The following is a 21,112-nucleotide window of genomic DNA, read 5'->3' on the forward strand; positions in this document are numbered from 1 at the left end:
AGCAGATCATTAATATTTTAAAGGCAAATAAAGGATGTAATGAAATTTTGGAGACATCTGACCCACTAAAATATTTTTGAAAGCTAAAGCTCAAAATGACTGTATGTGTGTCAGTTAAGTGGGTCTCCTGCTAACTCAGGAGAGGTCAAAAGGAAAGCTAACTATCTGCTAAATACAATAATATACACGCTGCTTAGAAAACCCACACTCCTGAATATAGAAGTCATACATACTTTAAAAGCTAGCAAAACAGCCACCATTTAATTTAAATAAATGAACTCTGAAGGTGAAGGAGATTCTACCACCTGCAAGGCTTCAAATGATCAGGGATATTTATTCCAACAATTTTTCAATCATTTGGAACCCACAAAGATTATTCTGAGAAGTACATCAAGTTTGATTCCACGTACCTAAACCTAAACCATTACAAAAAGATGGAATAAAGAGTGCTTACATCACTCAATACAGCAGAAAGAGATAAACAGGATAAAAGAAAGAGGAGAGGGCAAAACCTGTTTATTCACCCTCAACCTTCTATAAGTGCCATATAGATTACTTAATATGCACTGTGCACTATCACCAATGCTTTAAGAGCAGGCCTCACTGTCAGAGAACACGCAAACCCAATAAATGCTAAGTCTTGCTCTGAAGGAATTTAGTTCACAAGTAGCATTTCTACTCAAAACTAAAAAACCAGAGTAAGAGCAATGCAACATTTCAAGTTCTAAACCTTCTTCTTGAACATGAGGACGGTAACTGTCTCCTACTATTCACATGTAACACCTGGTGTATTATACACGGAGTTAAACTGCAGTCCAAAGTGATGTTACCACATCAAGCTAAGCAGGTACACTGTATTAGTGTCCCACGTAGTGCCACATCCCTGCTGCTGCAGGGCTGTCCTACTTAACATTTTGATTACAGCCTGTGTTCTGGGCAGAAAAATTAAGGTTTAGGGATAAACCTGACACATTTTTTATATTACCATAATGCACCTTCTTAATGCAAAGAATAAAAGCAATGCATTTGGCTTTTACTTCAAAACCAAACATACAACATCTATCAGCTCTGTTTTTACCTGGTTTAACCGGGAAGAATGCACTGTGGAGCATCAGTAAGGTAAATGAGGCTGGCATAGCTGTTTCTAAAAATGTTTGGCTATTTTTTTCCTCTAAGTGCTTTAGTTTTATGACTGACGTTATATCTAACAATTTTTGGTGACCTCAGAAAAGCCATTCTGCCTGCGGATCCATCTGGCTCCCAAGCTAGTTTGCCCAACAGCTTATTTTGCTTGCCTGCAGTTGGTGTATCTGCTTGACTTGTAGTGCCCAGAGATGTTTGCATTCCAAGTGCCAATTTCTATGAGCTCTTGATGACTTTTCTCTTTATAGTTCTCCACGTAAGTGGGATTTAAAGGCCTTCAGATTACTAAACTAAGAATAGAGACAAGGCTAAAAATTAAAGTGGCTTCGTGTTTTAAGTTAATGCACTCTAGCCATAGGATTTTTCAGATTTTAAAGCTGAACTGACATCACTGAAGGCCTGACCCAATGCTCCTGTTAACAGGAGATGCACGTAACTCTGAACTCCAGGGAGCAGAAGAGTATTCAAGTATCGAAAGTGATCCACAAATTCCTAATAGATCCTAAAGACACAACTTTATAACTAAAATTCCACTCAAAAAGATCTTTCCATTAACAGATCAAATCCAAGTTTGCAGTAGCTGAATTTCTCATCTGACTGTTATGTATTTTGCTCAAAACTCAAGACCTTTGCAGAAATTTCATTCGTGACTGTTGAAACTCTGTCAGACAAAAGCTACACAGCTATCTGAACGCATTTAAAAGTAATTTGAGAGAAATTACCGAGTCTCTCACCAGTTCTCCATAAAGAAAACTGTTATAAACTCCAAATCTGGTTTGCGATAGTCATGTCTAAGTGAATATTTAAGGGAAATTAACATATACTAAGTTACATTTAAAGACAAAATCTTTCAAATCATTTCTGTCTGTATCTATAAATATAAATTAGCCTCATTTGCTTTTGAAAAAGACTAAGATCTGATTAAAATCAATCTTCCCCACTCTAGCACTGTACTGCGCACCAAAATCCTTTACACGGGAATTTCTGTATTCCTAAAGCCATGTCAAAAGCAGCTCTACAACACAATTTTATCCCAAACAACAGTACCTTGATAGGTAACCAAAACATAGGCTAGAAGTTTAAAAGGGAACAATATTCTGTTCTTTAAACAACAGCAGTAGTATTTGACACTTACATGATGCTCTCCTGAGGAAGCAGGAACAGAGGGCCATTTTCTCTGTAAGATATTAAAGTAGCAGTCCTGGTCTGGTAGCAGCAGAAATTCTAACATTTAGACAGAGCAAGATTTTGCTCCTTTTCATCCATTTAAAGTGGACAATTTCAACACACAAAAGCATCCAGATGACTCATTTTTTAAGACTGTCATTGTACAGAGGAAACACCTATCAAACCAGCCTTCAAGTGCAGGATTCCTGCACATTACAGAAGACAAGTTATCAAGAAGCTAGTTCTTACACAGCAGGTAGAACTGAACCCTGAATCTCCAGTAAGTTGTTCTCATTTGAAAATAACTTAGAAATTGAAAACCTTCTTCTATTTCCAAGTTTAAACAGAGAGCATAGCACCTGTAGGCCACACAATTTTGAGTGCCCAGGAGATAAGTGTTAGGCGCTTAGTGTTCTGGGCTGCTGTAAAACTGCTTCCCCCACATTAATTAATTGCAGAATGGGGTATTTCTCCTTCTTGAGATACATGACAAAATTTAGAATGAGGTGGAGAATTTGAGAACATAGTTTTCTCCAAGCTGATGGCTGGAGCATTTATTACCAGCCCAAAGGTGTGAGTGGAGCTTTTGATGCTGCTGACCATCAGGCACTTCCACACTGCCAGGGGCTGGCCACAACTCCAAAGGACAAAGCACTGCTCTGAAAAGCTGCCATACTAGAACAAAAATGAAGCAATTTATGAAGAGAGCTCATGGCTATGGAGCAAGACTCCACAGGCTTAAATACTGCCAAGTATTCACATTTTCAGAAGTCCACAATAAAAGGACAGCCACTCGCTGTTGTGTGGGACGTTAAGTAGCTCTAAAGCATATGTCCCAGAAATTCATATCACATATTAAAGAGCTCCCATGTAGTTTTTTTCTGTTTATTTTTTAAGGAAAAATAAGGTAAGCAAGTTCTTCCTTCTATAAACAGTACAAACACCACCACTGAGGCTTTACTTATAGGGTAAAGAAAAAGCTGACTGATTTTCCCTTGCTATGTAGGGCAGTGTGCATCCAGCTCTCTTACACACTAGTGTCCATTTACTATGACACACTGCCAACATTTACTGAGGAAATCTTGAAACAGAAGAGGGTGGAGGAAAGTAAAATAAATAAAACACAACTACTAAACTGTTTGTAACTCACCTCACCTGACCCTAAAGGGAGTTTACAGGGCAAAGAAGAAATGCTCATCACAACTCCAAGGGTTTTCTTCCTGCTAGCTTTCAAACGTCTACTGTAAGAAGATGGTTAGAATTTCTCACTATCAAACAAAGGAAGACTAGAACAAGAATTCTTTTCCATAGAGTAGATCAGATAAGTGTTGTAGCAAAAACAGGTAACAAACTGAAGCCTGACCTCCATAGTCAAAGGAGTGCAGGGTTGCGCCCTCACAAAGGCAACATGGAAAAGGAAGAATGAGGTTCCCCTGTATGAATTGCCTCCTGGGAAGCACCCTCTCTCCACCTCTCTACTAATACCCACAGTAATTCAAACCTTATTCCAGCAAAATTTCCATCAGAATTCTGTACTCACCAGTGCCTGAATCTACCTGCTCCGTTACAATAAAGGGGGAAATTTGAGGAAGACACCTTGCACATCAGTACCAGATTTTACAAGACTAAGCCTGAAGTGGGAAACAAGGAAAGCTCAGAAAAGAATGGACCTAATTAAAACAAAAACACACCAAGGAAACCTACATACTCTCTGTCCTCCTATCTTCCCTGACACCCTGTCAGGTGCCTCTGCAATGCGAGTGCAGGGGAAAAGCTGCTTTAAAAAGTTTATACGCTTTTTGGAGTTTCAGTAAGTCAGAACAAGCATCTTAAAAGTTAACGCAGAAATGAGAGCAACACTGAAAGAAACTGACTGCACTGGCCACAGATAGTAAAATTCACAGTGACTTGACCCACATTTGAAAAATATAAGCCACTCGTTTAATTCTATAGACAGAAAATGCTTAGCAGATTATAACTTCAGTGAACACCGATGTTTGCTGAGGATGAGGACTGCATTCTCTCCCTACAACAGTACATAATAGATAACAAGGCCAGATGAAACAGGTGAAACTTCAAACTGAAAGAGAGGAGATTTAGATTAGATATTAGGAACAAGTTCTTCCCTGTGAGGGTGGTGAGGCACTGGCACAGGTAGCACAGAGAACCTGTGGCTGCCCCATCGCAGGCAGTGCTCGAGGCCACGTTGGACAGGGCTTGGAGCAACCTGCTCTAGTGGAAGATGTCCCTGCCCGTGGCAGGGGTTGGAACTGGATGAGCTTTAAGGTCCCTTCCATCCCAAACCATTCTATGAGACTTAGTGAAACCCCATCAAGGGCATTCTTACCCTTTTATCCTTAAGGTTTGTTTGCTCTTCAAGCCCTTCAAGGCCCAAGCCCGTCATAGCCTCCACAATAAAATGAGAGAAAGCTCTCACAGTGGCTAGAGCAGGGAAGATAGCATTTATTCTAATACAAAAGGCAAACCCTAAAACAAGCTTTCCTAAGCACTGTACATGCATCTGGCCCTCTCATGCTTCCTTAGTATGCCATCTCCTCTCTAAATCACTCCCATAAAGGCACATTTCCTATTTATTTATCCAGTATCCAGAACAAAGGACCCCTGGTCCGCCTATAAAGGCCAGGACTGAACAGAAAGCAATTCCAAATTGGCAGCACGGAAGCAGTGTGAGAATACCACATTCACCTCAGTCCCTTTCAAAAATAAGCATGAAGAGCTGGAACTGAGTGAATTCACAAAGCACTATGAGGGAGCAACATGTAACCCAGATGCTGGAAAACACCACCTCACACTGACTGCCCTCGTCAGTCTTGTTCTTGGCATAGTACCATTAAATAAGATAATCTTTCCTAATACAAGTATTTTAGCCTACAGCTGTACTACATTCAGTAACTCATAGTTCAAAAAGCACAATTTCAGGAAGAAGCTTATTTTCAAATCAAGAACCAGGCAACAGAGAACAAACAGCAAAGACAAGTTTTTGCCTGCATTCTGAGCATTAGATGCAGTGTCTTTCTCTCTTCTCCCTTTCAAAGTTCAACAGTTTTCAGTTTTCAGAACAGCCAAAACAACTCCAATAGGGACTAAAGACCCATAAGGGTCCAGAAAGGGAATCAAATCCAAGAATCTGCTAACACTGATACACTTGGAATAAATAAAAATGCTGTTTCTGTGGCTAAGAGGTTCCACCAAGGCATGCAGAATGGAGCAGAATGGGCTATTTTCATGTTTTCACTTATAAAACTTCATTAGTAGATCTAATCCTTTCTCCCAGCCTCCAACTAAGATGCCTTTAAGGGTGCTACACAAAACATCCTAAATCCCGGTCACCACAATCTGATGTTTCGCTTGTCTTTCCTCCAAGTATAAAAAGGAAAAGGAATAGCAGGCCTTGCAATAACTAGCGATGTGCGAGGTTATCCAGCAAGTCAAGACATGCAGGAGCACCTAATAACCAACTCTCCCCATCAGGATGGGATTTTGAAGGAAATACGATGGTTTAACTGCCCATTTTCTAGCTACAATGCTGATTTTCAAGCAGAGCAGGCTATTCAGGAGTTGTGCCTTGGCTTATATGAAGATGAAAGATGTATCCAACAAGGTTCAATTAAAAAAGTTCTTCAGCTGCATCCAAACCTGGCTTAAATACAGCACAAACTCTAAAATTAACAAATCGCGCCCAAAAAGCAGTGCTAAAAGAAGGGTAGCAGCGGTAGGGTGTGGAGGGTGTTTTGTTCTTTTTAATGATACCATTAAATGGTCACTTGCATTTCCTAAATTAAGTTACTCTGGTGCTAATGAATATTTAGATGGGCAAAAATTAAGTTCACAGACCAGCAGTGAGGAGTCTAGGTGGAGTTACACTAAGAGAAGAATGGGGAATCCAAGTTCAGATGCCAGTATGGGTTTAATCATGATTTAAGCATTACAAAAAGGTCTGAGAAAACTTAGCAATATTTCAGTCATATGCAGGTGATTATAAAATCAGTTTTGCAAGAGAATTCGGGGCAAAAGAGGCTGTAGGGAGAGATGCATGCACTCTGCCTATCTACAATCATCTGTACAACGTTCAACATTCGCTTCAGCCAGTATATCTTGAGAATATGGGAGATGATAACTTAATGAGAAGTCATTATATTCACATTTTCCCACAAAATTTGGATGCAAATTAAATAAATACCAAAGATTAAAATAGTAAGCTCATGCAGATTTCTCAAGCAAACATTCACCTTCGAAACAGGTGCTGTTCACACTGATCAGAGGGTTCAAAAGGGTCTGATGATTCACAGAGGCTGTTAACTTACTTTTCCTGACATCCAGATAAACCAGTAGCTTTTGACAGGAAGAGTGACTACTTCAAGCTGTCTAAGAAAGGCAACTATAAATAGTCAATTACAGGAGGGGGAGGCAGATCAGAGTGTATCACTACAGGGTTTCATTATTAAAACCAAACTCTGGGAAGGTACAAAATTGTTTTTCCATGTATTTTAAGACTGCTTTATAAACAGTTGGCACAAATCAGTGCTTGCAGTTACATGGAATTAGCATATCTTTATCATTCATGCCATATACTTAAAGAAGATAGGTGTTTAGTAATACATACAGTTAGGGATAAACAACTGGAACTGAAATTACGCATCACCTGCCTCGAGTTATTTGTTAACACACATTCATATTGCACACTTTCTCCATTACTGACAGAACAACTGGCATTTTAATATGCCCTTGATGGACCTTGGGGAAAGGAGGGATAAGAAACTCCAGGCAAAACTGGTAGGAAGAAGGAAGTGACTTCATTATTTATTTCCAAGCCCTAAAGTTCTCATGGTATTCATTAAGTGCATCTACAACATACGGGCATATCTTGCCTACCTTCTTATACAGAAGCATTTCAAAGTGCTCTTTCCTACCCATCAGCTGTGCCCAGTTTCCCTCCTGCTCTCTAGCTTTCCTGTGCTTCCTTTTCTCTCACCAAAACCCTGCCTTTCATCTTTACAGAACATGATGGAACATGTTCCGGGTACAATTTTTTGATAATGTGTTCAAAAAGCCTCTATAAAAATTCACCTTTACTTTGATTGACAAGCGTTCAAAAAGAACAGTCTCCCAGGATGAATTTATGCACATTACCAATCTTTTCATTACCCAGTTATGGTACCTGTAATAAATATAGCAACATTAATGCTTAAATCTATTCCTGACATCTTTTGAAGACTTAAATAACAAGTTTCCTTTGTCAGTCTAAACCACGCGTTTACATTTATTCAACTACATAAAACTATGGTTAAGTTACACTACCACTCTTAAAATCACCCCCAAACTCCCTATGCCATTACTTATGTATTTAGGGGCAAGGTTAAAAGGAGTCTCACCCTGAACACACAGGATTTAAAATAACCTCAACTACCTCCATTTGCTGTAAGCTTTAAATAGAAGCAGAATTTGAAGGAGGTGATCCTGCCCCTCTACTCTGCTCTCATGAGACCTCACCTTCAGCAGTGTGTGCAGTTCTGGTGTCCTCAACACAAAGAAGACATGGAACTGTTGGAACAAGTCCAGAGGAGGCCATGAGGATGATCAGGGGACTGGAGCACCTCCTGTATGAAGACAGGCTGAGAAAGTTGGGGCTGTCCAGCTGGAGAAGAGAAAGCTGCGTGGAGACCTCATAGCAGCCTTCCAGTATCTGAAGGGGGCCTACAAGGATGGTGGGGAGGGACTCTTCATTAGGGACTGTAGTGATAGGACAAGGGGTAATGGGTTAAAACTTAAACAGGGGAAGTTTAGGTTGGATATAAGGAGGAAGTTCTTTACTGGAAGGGTGGTGAGGCACTGGAATGGGTTGCCCAGGGAAGCTGTGAATGCTCCATCCCTGACGGTGTTCAAGACCAGGTTGGACAGAGCCTTGGGTGACATGGTTTAGTGTGAGGTGTCCCTGCCCATGGCAGGGGGGTTGGAACTGGATGATCTTAAGGTCCTTTCCAACCCTAACTATTCTATGATTCTAATTCACTAGATTTGCCTATTCATAATGAAAGAGATAAGCTCATTTTTATAGTGTGCTTTTTTCCCATTTTATTCTGCAGCATCAACTACTCTTCACAGTAAAGTATGTTAAACTTTTTCCCCTCTGAAAAATAAACACACAAGTATCCCTATGCTATCAACTGAGTACTTTTCCATACAAGTCTATATGGCTCTTCAGAAATCAGAATAACAAAGGGATCCACTTTATTCTTTCCACGTCAAGAGCAAATGCATTCGAATACTAGTCTAGATTTCACAAGACTGTTTTCTTGAAGATGCAATGAATTTCTCTGCAACTACACTAAGAGACCTTTTATTTTCCTTTCAAACACAAGGGAAAGAGCCAGGCTATTACTTTAGGATACGCTTATCACATCTTTACCATAAGGTCAAAAGACTACCCCTGGAAGCTGTCTGCCACATTTAAGGTACAATGTTGTTCCGACTTTTCCAAGAAATGGGGAGAAGAACAGATGTAGAAATTTCTCTGCATTTGCCGTGATACTGCTAAAATGTATTTGTTTGCGGCCCACTTCTTTCTTTACATTGCTTTAGTCAAATAAACACGACTTCTTCCTTGTCACTGGAAAAGAGTACTGTTACGATACATACTCAATGATGACATATCATATACCAAGATCCTATGGTAACTTTTTAATTAGCTATGTATGGGGAAGAAGTAGAAAAAAGGTGTTACTTCAAGATCACATCTCTCCTGCTCTTTTACATTAGCCCTGCTCTATCTCAGTCTTTCCCTGCTGTCACGTAACTTCCACTCCACCTCCCCAAAGCAAAAAGAGTGCACACTGGTAAACTTCCTCATGGAAAAATTCAAGAATACAATTCTTTATGTGAACATATTTAACCCAGACAAAAGAGGAGTAGTGACAGGTCATTATAAAAGCCTACAAAACAGAATACCAAAGGAAGGCACTCTCATAGAATACAAAGTGAAAGAAAGAGTGCTGACTCCTAACGCTCCGGCTTTCTTACAAAGAAACATGAAAACATAATAAAACTGCCGCACAGCAAAAGAATTAATTCATATTTACAACCCAAGCTTCAATTTGGCAATTAAAACTGTTTGCAGACAGTGACTTTTGACTTCTCTTTAATGGAGAGCAGGGTGGGGGAAGAAAGAGGAAACCAGTTTAAAAACCCCTGTGTTCAGGTTCCCAGGCTGCAGCACTCACATTTATAGGAACGAGATTGTTAAACTGACATCACCTTATTGCCCTCAGATTAGTAAAATAAGGTAAGCACAGTTTAGAACTCCACAGTAATAACAAAGAGACGAACAGAGGAAAATTACTGTCTGAAGGATTCATGTTTACTTGCCTTTAAAAGCAAGTTATCTTCAAGTTTTTCCTCTTTTTGTAGTTTTTCTTCCATAAGCTATCACAACCAGCATACACTGCTCCATCAGCTCTCAGGTGAAACAAATCAAAGCATTTATTTTCACCTCTTTCACATTTTCAAAAAGCATATGAATACATGACATACCTTCTACTATAGGAGTTGAACCCTGCATCAGCTAATGAATTCCTTCAGGTTTAAGCCTACACACTGCACAGCCTACTTGCTTTCCTTTTGTCCTTTGCCAGATCTCTTCAATTTCACAAACTTCCAAACAGAGCTGCCATTATTAATTCTCAGCAAGAAACCTAAGCCACACTGAATCACTGCAGCGACTGGCAGCAAGTGTCTGTGCTACTCTCACAATGCTTCAGAAATGGAGAGAAGTCCTAAAGCAGCTAAAAGCTTTTAGCTAACCTACCACTGGCTCAGTTCTTGCACAAGTCTTCATGCAACTTCACTAAATAAGAGAGCAAAGAAAAAGAGTTCATTAGACTGACATAAGATTGCAGGAGCCAGAAATACTGCGGTATTCTGCCTCTCAACATCAGGATATTAGCTCTACAACACTGTCAAGGAGTAGGGACAGCCACACAGGCTGGAACTTGAGCTTTTAATGAAGTGTGAAAAACTAATCAAACAGTGACACTCATGCCTCCTGTCACTGTCCAGAGTGGAGTTGGGCCCTCAGAGTTTATTTCTTGGATGCCAGATATCAAGACTACTTACTTGGCTCTAAACAAGAGCAGAGATAACACATTTTGCACTCTTCCTCCTCAGAAATGCACTGCACGATGTAAAGCATTTATTTACTATGCAAAACCACACATTTCTCCATGCTGTGTGCAAATTAAGTTGTTGGATAATATTCTCCCCATAAAACAATTGATAATAATTATTTTTCCTAAAGAGAAATTAAAGTGAGAAGATGAGAAAAAAGGGGCTTTGCTGTAATCTCCAAGATGCTGCTCAGCTCTGCACTGCTAAGCCACAGATGTCTGTACCACAGAGACCTAAAAATAAGAGGCAGTGAGCATTTCTCTGCATTGGGAAGTTGTAGGGCTTTTTTCTAGAACTCACATTTGCCACGACCAATGCATTTTAGCACCCGTACTTCATTAATACCGCTTTCATCTGGGACACGGGCAGCTCTGTGGTCCAGTCGTAGATATAACAAGATATTTAAACATCAACAGAGAAGTTTACTGTTCTACTGATAATCAAAACCATAAATGTATAATGAAGGAAGCTGGACTGTGACTGTATTGACTGTATTTTCTGTGTGGTAGAAGTGAAGTCAAAAACTTGCTTTTCAAAGTCTTCTGGAAACAGCCCATGTTCCTGCCATGAACGAGTGTGCTTTAGTTCACTGAGCTGTAATTTTCAGCAGAAAAGACAGAGTTGCATTTCTGGTGATGGATAATTGACAATAATTGTTATTATACACTAACATAACCTTCAAGAGTTATGAATCCAAGTTTAAAAGTTACAGTAAGACACACTCATTTCTTACCTTCCCATCTCACCGTCCCTGCTGATCATGTGAACTCACAGTCAATATGATTTGCTTTGTGGCATCAAGGCAAGCTAACTCTGAAATTACCATGGGCCTCCAGAGCTTATCAGAGATTTCTGAAGCCGCTTGCTGTGAGACACAGCCACATGCAGAGCCTCATGCTGGTTTTAGAGAATAAATCATCTTCAAGAGAGGCATGCCACCACATCAGCAAAACCTCCATTTTTACTGAATTAGTATTCTCATTAAAAAATCATTTTCTTTATTATCCTTACGTGTGCCTTCCTACACTTACTGTTCCACTACTAAAACACACTGTAATTGTTTAGCAAACAATTTGTAGATAAACGTTAATCACTGTCTGCCCATTTCCTTTGGAAAGGTAATCCTCAGAACACATGCAGATAACAACAGATGAATGCAGATATCTACACATGACACTGATGCATAACTCTATGCTTACCTATGCACATGTTCTTTCCCCTCCTCAAAGGTGTTATCTATTAACCTATTGGTTCTATTACTGACATAATAGCAATACAACTGACTCCTCAAGTGAGTTTAGTTTTGGAGGGCATTTTTGTTATTTTGAAAAAATCAGAACCAGTTTTGTGGATGTCTGTGTTACTTATTTTCCTTCTAGTTACCCACAAGACACATTTTCAAGTTCCACAACCTTTCTATTAAGTATTCAGTTGTAATTATTACTTACACTTTAGAACTGTCAAAGAGAATTCCTACTAAATAGCAAATGTAAGACAATTGTAGTATAATTCATCATGGTAAAAGCACATGGATTTCCAAACATCTATTATGTACCCACAACTGACATCAGTTTAGTTGTCTAGACACACAGAAAAATTCCAGCATCCTCATCCAGACAGTGTGGACCAACTTTACCTAAACCAGAACGGTCTGGCTTAGAGTAAGTTTCAAGATAATAATAAAGCAAGTGACAAAATTCATTCATTTTCCCAGCTCCCTTAATATAAAACATTAGTTTCAACACAAGAGAAATTGCTATAGCTTCCACCGATTACTCTAGTTGCTTGTTTGATAGAGTAGTAATAACTCAAATCAAATACAAATCAGAAGCATCTGGCTGCTCATACCTACTTTTGCACTTAAAAATTTAGCAGCTCTCTTGGAAGCTGGGAAAAGTGAAATCTTTGGAGCAAGGTGTTAAAAATCCATCTCTGTTTCCCTACCTGTTTCTCACTCAGAGCTGTGATTTTGGCTTGAAGTTCATGAAGTTGTTTCTTCAAATCAGCGTTCTGATTAGAAAGAAAAAATATCTGTGAGAAAGATATTCCATTTGTTAACAGAGAGTAGTAGCAGGAAGGTGGTTTGTTTTTTTGTTTGAGTTTGTTTGTTTTGTACACTACAAACACAGCACCTCTGGATGTACAGGTACAGCCAATAAGATTCAAGAGGCTCAACAAAGCCTTGGTTAAGACACTGAGTGCAATGATAACCAGAGAACTTTTCTAGCACTCAGAAACAACTCAGTTTGGAATGAAGATTTCATTAAAACATCCATTAGTGCTTACCATATTATAAAGCACATTTGTACATTTCATCAAGCTAACAAACATTTCTCATTTAATTTGTAAAGATATAATACAATAGTATTATATTGTTTACAGTAGCATGCTATGATGTATTACCTAAAGCATTACCACTTATGCTACTTATACAAAGACATTATCATACATTTGACTGTGTAGACCAGCAGCAAACTTATCTATTAAATCTTACTTGACATATGTGTCAAATGAAGACACACATTTCTTTATTTCTACGTACATTTATGCCTTAGACTGTATTTAAGAGAATTACGTTTGAATTAACACATCATTCATATCAGCACTTTGCTTACAATAGCACATTCTTAAACTTAAGATATGAAAGCCATAAACATCACTATAAGGATGCAGTCAGGAAACTATTTTAGCAGGATTATCTGTTTCTGACTAAAGCTAAAATATAAAAATCTGTCTTCACTTTAAAGCCTGTGAAACTCCACAGAAACGTGACAGGGAAGCAAAATTCCCTGATTTCTCCTCTTTCCCCCCACTATTCTTGTTCTTATTTATGTTGTAAATTCTTTACACTAGATTACGCAGGTTTTCTGTGCTGCACTAAAACACAGTTCCTGTCATTAGTATCCTTAAAGGAACTTCATGCTCAGGACAACTTCCCTATTTTTATATTCCTCCATATAATTTTGAAATGCATTACAGTCTCAGTTTGTAGATAGTCTTCTCCAATATACACACAATTCCAGCAAAACCAGATACTGACCAGTTATCCTCCCTTCTTCTAGATTCCACTTAATAATTGGGGATTAAAATGCATTATGAGCATTGGAAGCAGGGACTAGATTTACTCTTCCTGAACTGAAAGCAAATTGCCCTGCAAGTTTATCATTAGCAGACTTTCCCAACAAGTAAGAGTAGCAGACCTTACCCAGATGCCATCAGAATAAGGAAGTTCTACAAAGCAGATTTTCCAATACCACTCCCTGTTCATCCCCCCCTGTCAGGGGCCTAACTACTTCACTGTTACAAAAAGCTGTCTTTGCACTCCACTGAGCTCAGAAAAACATATGCTTAAAAACTTATATGACATCCAGCACTGTATGGGGATGGAAACACGTCATAGCAAGCCTCAAAGGAGCTGCCTTTATCCCTCTACTCAACATTTCAAACTGGTTAGAGAACTCCACAGAATTCGTTCAGCACACTGGAGTGCTTAACTGCTGTGCAAGACAACCCAGTCTTGTTCCACAGCCACTGAGAAAGGGATGAATTCTGCTGTCTATGTATAATCTAGCTTCAGTAGCTCAGAAGCATCTGAATTCCAAGTGCCCACTTTCTGGACACTACAGTGCTGAAGCTGGATACTTAAAACAGGCAATCTGAACACAGCCTTAAGCTACATGCTCTATTTGGACAAAATTCATTGGACAGAATATCCTATCTCTTCTTGTACAACCTTCTGATACTCAAAAAAATGAAGAAAGCAAATTCTAGTGCTGGCAGATTTTATGAAGAGCAGCTTCCAATAGAATCAGAAGCCTACTGCATGTTTAAACTGCACCATAGTCTGCAAGAGTTACATGATTTAAACTACGAAGGAGTCAAAAGGCTCCATAAAGCTAAAAGTACTGGTTTTGTTTAAAACTATCAGCAGTCATTCTAAGCACTGTGATAGCAGGTAGAACATGACTGAGAAATATCTACAATTTTCAAGCTTCATGCATTGTTACTTCCTTTATTTTTAAGGCTAAATAATGCAATATAAATCTCAATAGTTACCTGCGGATCTTGCTTCATTTGGGCAACCAATTTCTAGAAAGAAAAAAGATGCAACAACACAATTTCATTATGGATCTTGTTTAAGAGTTGAAAATTCAACATTTTTAAGAACTTTTGTAAAAGCAAACTATTCAGTTTACACCATTTCAACAAAAAGGCCTGGAATCCATCATTTCCAACCCATCCTAATTAATATAGTAAGACTACTGCACTAAGCCACCACTTTTGCTGCTTTTCCCAAACAGCTCTTGAACAAGTGATGTCTTTTAAGGACAATTTAAGCCAGCTGGGTAAAATAATCTAATAGCTGTGTCTCCTCTAGAACTGCTGCCTTCTTTGCTTGCAGTCACAAGAAACACAAATCACAAATAACTGCTGCAGGCACAAAAGCTGTTTGTATATTCAAGAGCAGAATGTCTCAAGTACTAAGGGTCCGTCCATGTGTTGGCTTGGCTGGTACCACATGGAAGACCCATGTTCCAAAGTATCTTTGCCACTTTTCTCCCTCAGAGAGGGATTGAGATCATTGTAGCATAGATGCCCTCCACATCCAAAGGAAAGCAGACAGATGGTTACCATTCACTATTCTTCCTCCTTCACTTCATTCAGGCAGCTGCAGGAGAAAGCTGTCTATTGCTAAGCAAGGAAAAAGTTACCAGGCTGTCACCAAAGAAAACCAGGGCCCAGGATGAAAATGCTATGTGAACAGAAAATTGCCAGTTTCTTTTTTGGTTACAGCCACATTTATTCATCACATTGCTACGTCCTTTCCACATATGCAAAGAACCATGTAAAGTTTGTACTTTCTTCCCTATTTGCTCTTCAGAATCAAGAAAAGGAGTGCGAAACAGAAGGACAAAGCAAGAGAAACATGTTTCATTCCACCTGCACTGATACCACTCCGAGAACTCAGACTTTGACAACTAATTAAAGTTTATTTCATTTCACATCCTAAAAATGGTTTTAACTATAAAAAGTGTAACAGAAAGAGAATTCTGCATCAGACCACAGGTTTACCTGCTAAATTTTCTTATCAAGCAGAGGCATCAGCATGATGCCTGTGCTGGACAAGCACAGAGTGTTATTTCCCATCTTTAAGGAATCTGTATCTCTGGTGTCTTTAAAGATTATGTCTTAGGTTTAACAGCTAGTAACACATTTCTTCTTCCATTAATCTGCCTTAATTACTTTTGGACTCAGGCAAATACTCGAGATTCTGTGACAGTAAGTTTCAAGTTAAAGTACAGGACTCTTATGTAAAAGGACCTCCTTTTCCTTTTGAATCTGCTCCTGATAATGCAAGTGCAAGGGCAAACAGAACCATGGAAAACCAGCTTTGACTCAAGTCAAGAGGAGTTGGAAGTTAGACTCAATGACCCTTATGGGTCTCTCCCAAATCAAGATATTCTATGAATCTATGACTGTTTCTCTATTCAACTTCCTCCTACATTTTTTTCCACACCACATATTCCATCAGTCATTGCTCATCACACTGGAAATCTCCTCATGCAGGAATCAATCCAGTGCTGGGATCACTCTTAGCACTCTTCCCTGCACTTCTCTAATTCATCTCTATCATCTGGAGACAAAGTTTAAAACTACAACATTGAAGTACTCTGACACTGCAAGCGCCAATAGCTACTTCACAGGCTGCTACTGCAGATGTAAAACCAGGACTGCTTTTCCAAAGTGCACCACTTGGCATTTATCTACACTTAATATTATTGTTTTATCATGCTGCCATTCAGTGTCACAGAGCTAAGGTGTTATATTACCCTTTTGCTTGCATGCTTAGCTTGTTTTCCCTTGGTGCTTTCTGCCAGATCAGAGTTTGAAGAGCAACAAATCTGTTAGTTTTTGTACAAAGCGCTTGCACAAACTCAGCCATGAGACAGTACAGTCAGTGACTGTAAACTATTCATCAAATATTGTTAAATCTAAGGATCACACAATACCGCATCATCCAACCATAAGCAAATAAAAATATAATGCTCTTTTGCACTGCCCCCTGAACTCAAACTAAATTTAAGGTATTTTAAAAGCTAATGGTATTTTCAGAAAAGCAAAAGGATGTTTTGGGTTTTCTCCACACACCAGCTCAAAGAATCATCCATGAAACCCAACCCTTCTGTGAGAACAGCTAAATACAACTCCTTGAACACCTCTTGTGATCAAAGCTGTGAAGAGCAAACGGTTTCAAAATAACATTCATTAAGCCAGCACAGTAGCAGAATTGACTCCTTGTCCTGGCTTCTCAGGATAAGCAACAGCTTTGGCATGGAAAACACCTGAATATTCAAACTGTGCTGTGATACAGCAAGTGACCTGGTCAGACTTCACCTATGGAGGATTCTTTGATAATTGAAATGAAGCAAAAAAACGAGCTTTTTCTGAACAGCTCAACACCTCCTTTGGGTATTTTAAGATACACTTTGCCAAAGTAGCAGTATAAAGCTTCAGGCAGAGTTCTGGAGGTGAACTGGAATAGGCAGGAATCAAGGAGCTATTCTACAAATAAAAATACAGTCATACTGAGCACCCTTTTCACACCTATGTGAGCAGTCACAGGTAACACGCTGCATCAGGAAGCTGGGAGGCTTTGCTCACAGCACAGAGCTGAACTTTGTATGCTCATCACAGACACTCATCCACCACTTACAAGGGGATGGCAAACTATGGCTGTATGAGAGTTGGCAAGCTTTTTTGAAGAGTCTTCAGAAAAAGAAACACTAGATAAGTAAAATGTAAGTAAGACAATTCTCCACAATCCTGAGCAATGTCAAGAGTGGAACTAGATGATCTTAAGGTCCTTTCCAACCCTAACTATTCTACAATTCTATACTGTATCTCTAAATTACAAAATCCAAAGATATACAATATAGCTCAAGCATTTAATGGGAAGATTTCTTTGTGCGTGTGTGTGTGTGTGCGCATGTATAAAACCAGTTCCATTTCTGTCAGTGGCCATTTGACAAGCAGAGTAGTAACCACTCCAGCACAGTTCAAGAGAAGTTTACTGAAGCACCCAACATGTTGCTGCAAGTGTTATTTTCCACTGTAAACATTTAGACTTCTTCTTAGCCCTGATTACTGGAACATACAGTATCATGAAGAAAAAAGCCAGCCTTCTGCTGTAATGACTTGTCTAGTTTCAGCAACTAGATCTAAATTTAATTAGAGTTGGTCTCATGGCAGAGCTCACTTTTAATGAGGACTGGGCAAAGCTAAGACAAACAGGGTCAAACAACTTTGAAGTTGTTAAAAAAAAACTAGAAAGTCCTTTTGGACATTTTCCAGTCTTCATCCCTGTTTGTCATCATCATCATGAACAGATGCTAAAGATTACTGAAAACTCACAGTCTAAAAGTTTTTTGTTAAGCAAAAAGGCAAATGAAGATACACACGAGGCAGATTCTGTTCTACAAACCTAAGTATGACTAACGTTTTGATCACCATACAGCAGATAAGACTTGGAAAAAAACACTGACTGGCCTTAAACATTTTAATGCCTGCAGCAAAATGCCCCAGGCAATCTTTGAATTTCCTTACCTACCTAACTTCATTGAAGCTTTGAATTCAAAGGCCTTGGAGTTTGGTAAGAGCAAAATACTCCGTAGTTCTGTAAATTTATCTTTAGCTTTTTCAAGTTTTCCTCCCCATCTGAAAGTTGTATTTTGTTGAAGTATACATTGCTTCAGTTTCCTAATCTGCCCATTCAAGTTCCTGCACTATGTTCATCACTGCAGCAACTACTAAACGAGCCATCTAGAACACTTGTTTAGACAAGTCACCAGGTAATTTGGAAATATTTTGCAACTGTTATATGATAGGTTACACCAATCAGCATAACCTAGCATGTATTTCTTTTAGCCACTGTGTAACAGTTGTGAGCTTCAGATATCCAACAGAAACACCCGGATAACTGTCTTTGGAAAAGGTCTCGTATATAAATTTAACATTACAAGCTGGCAGCTACTCTGCATTTATGGCTGGAGGAGTTTTGTTCCAGGAATTAATAAGCATATGTCATATAATCATAGAATGGTTTAGGTTGGAAAGGACCTTAAGATCATCTTAAAGGTAAGAGAGATTTCCAAACCCTCTTTTATGTTTGATAAATTATGCTTTAGTAGTAGTAGTATTTCTCATACTGTAAAAGAATGGCAACCTGCAACTCTATTGCCATATAGTATTGGACTAGCTACTAGTAAAAATACCCAAAAAGCAAAAATTTGAGGCCAAGCACTACATTTTGGTTAGCAGAACAACACAACTGCAAGTTTAGAAGGTACTAAAGTAGAAGACACTCCAGAGGAGAAGCACCAGGTGAGACTATGCAGCACTATGCTATTTCACTTCAAAGTTCCTCTACCATATTCTTCCGCTGCCAACTGAATGCTGAAGAAACTTCCAGACAGAAACTGCTGAATATGGAGTTTTCAGAATGTTTTTATCACTGGAGCAAAGTATTAAAAGGAAAAAGAAATGCCCACCCACAGCCCGATACGGAGATATTTCACATTCGCTAAAACTCAGCAGGTACTGGGGTCAAAATGCAGAGTATAAAATCCTAAAGTAGCTTCATGCTTATAAAACAATTATTACTATAGTTGTAGTGCTATTACTTAATGCTACCATTAATAGTAATTCTATCGACAATACTGATGCTGCTTTAAGTTTAAAGTCAAAAGCAAGAAAGAATACGAATTACCTGGTGAACCTGAATTTCCACTTTCAGAGCCTCCTGTAGAGTCTGCAGCTCCATTCTCTACCTTCTCCACTTTCTCTAAAAGTGTCTTTGCTGATTCCAGTGCCTTTAGTTTGTGGTTTCCTCTTTAACACCAGTGCTGTAGAAAAATATAAGGTTTTCTTTTGGTTAGTGAAGGGCAGAAGTCAAAAAGGAGGTAAAAGAGCAAGAATTCAGTAGCAAACTATGTGCAACTGCAGCTTTCTAGCCTAAACACAAACAATCTTTCCAACACAAGAACTCTACAGGCTGTACGAAACGCCTACCTTGGAGTCATTTAGCCAAATTTGTTACTTCTCACATATCGCAAAGTTGACATACTTGTCCCTTATCTTAGTTTGCAGGCAGCTATTTCCTACCAATATCCTACCGCAGTTGCATATTAAATCAGACAAAAATTAACTACCGAGAAGGTTTTAAAAATCTGGGTAGATGAGAAAAATATTTCTGGAGACAAAAATTCTGCAACCCCAACAGCAATGAATTGTTAAACAGAACGTACTGCATTAGCATACTTCCATGATACTACAGAGCTGTTCTTAGATGGGATGGCATGCATGCAATTTGACTGAACAATGTTAGTATATTAATAACCCACTGCTCAAAGTTAGTGCTGAGTTAGTCACTTCTGTTGAAAACTATTTTGAAGGAACACAAGATTGATATAAAGCAGCAGAAGACTTTTTCAAAACCATTAATTTTTAAGTCTTTTTAATCCCGGAATTCTACTTGTAGAACGTGAGTACGAGTTTACCATCCTCATTTGTACTACAAACAAATTAATCCCTCCAACCTCTGACATACAAAAGCTTTATCAGCCATACTTCTAAAAGCCTTGGAAGTTGGACAAGAGATTTTTGCTCATAAATACGTTAAATGTATCAGCTTCTGAAATAGGATTAAGACTCCCATATGCTCACACATCACAATGGAACCGGTGTAAAAACATCTATAAATACATACACATAAAAGCCATCAGAAAACATACTATAGCAATCTTTGCAGGCACTTTTCCATCCAGATACCATCCATTAAAGGATTGCTGAAGTGTTAAAATAGTTCCTATTCTTTTAGTTTTTGAAAATTGCTCACAATTATTGCACAGGTATTGTAGCCAACTCGGAGGCTTTCTTAACGGGACTTCATTGCTTTCAAAAGGATATTGACAGTTTAGATTGGACATGTAGGCTGTAAAAGGAGAATAATTGTCATAAGTTAAAGACTTTTAACGTTGTCTCACTACAGTAAACTGAAGTGGTGGACAAGTTTGTGAACTTCTGAAAATGAAAGGGGGGTAGAACAGGAGGGGGTATTCGCTTATTTAACTTAGTTGTTTCTCTTTCCAAACTGAAATATGTTACAAAAAGAGAGGACGACAAAGGGGCTTAAAAAGCATTATATTTAAACTCATTCTCTGTCAGTGCTGTCTGCTGTTAAAGTTACTTATTTAAATAACAAAGGCTCGATCAGATTCTCTAGTCAACACATGAAATGACCTTCTGCAAGGGCCTCTCCCACATGTGACACAGATGAGCAAAACCAGCTGCCGTTGCAGCACTACTCTCTATAAAATTGTAATTTGTATCAAGGGATACATGGAAATTACATATAGTTCCCTGTTCTATTACCACAAACACTAATGAGAAAACAGAATCCTGGATTATTACTTCCACTCACTGACAAGAACAACTATAGCCTGCATTAGGACCCTTAGCACTGCAGTTTTGAAAGAAACCATGCTTCAAGAAGACACGTGGGAGGCTGGATAATGGAAACTGAACCCACTCCAGAGGGAAAAAGCCTTTTAGAAGCCTTGGA

The 21,112-nt window shown here is 38.8% G+C and overlaps 2 protein-coding genes across 11 annotated transcripts in view; both read right to left on the bottom strand.

The window, feature by feature from the left end:
- PEX16 (peroxisomal biogenesis factor 16) overlaps positions 1-21,112 on the bottom strand; it is a gene marked incomplete at its 5' end in the record, with an annotated part of 167,329 nt that overhangs the window by 114,161 nt on the left and 32,056 nt on the right. The gene's annotated exons all lie outside the window — the stretch shown is intronic.
- The window catches only part of PHF21A (PHD finger protein 21A), a 130,299-nt gene that overhangs the window by 76,914 nt on the left and 32,273 nt on the right, over positions 1-21,112 (bottom strand). For 5 of the 10 annotated variants that reach the window (XM_057404029.1, XM_057404026.1, XM_057404028.1 and 2 more), the window contains exons 3-5: positions 19,259-19,394; positions 14,548-14,580; positions 12,436-12,501 (exon numbers count right to left, since the gene is read on the bottom strand). In XM_057404029.1, the coding sequence (XP_057260012.1) occupies positions 12,436-12,501; positions 14,548-14,580; positions 19,259-19,312 (153 nt within the window). In that variant the 5' untranslated portion in view covers positions 19,313-19,394. Of the gene's footprint in view, positions 1-12,435; positions 12,523-14,547; positions 14,581-19,258; positions 19,395-21,112 lie in introns of all 10 variants that reach the window. The other 5 variants (XM_057404027.1, XM_057404030.1, XM_057404024.1 and 2 more) reach the window with 1 other exon arrangement.

The sequence above is a fragment of the Pezoporus wallicus genome, unplaced genomic scaffold (assembly GCF_028554395.1).
Source record: "Pezoporus wallicus isolate ANWC-B61680 ecotype Strahan unplaced genomic scaffold, APGP_CSIRO_Pwel_v1 contig_8673, whole genome shotgun sequence".
NCBI classification, from domain to species: Eukaryota; Metazoa; Chordata; class Aves; order Psittaciformes; family Psittacidae; genus Pezoporus; species Pezoporus wallicus.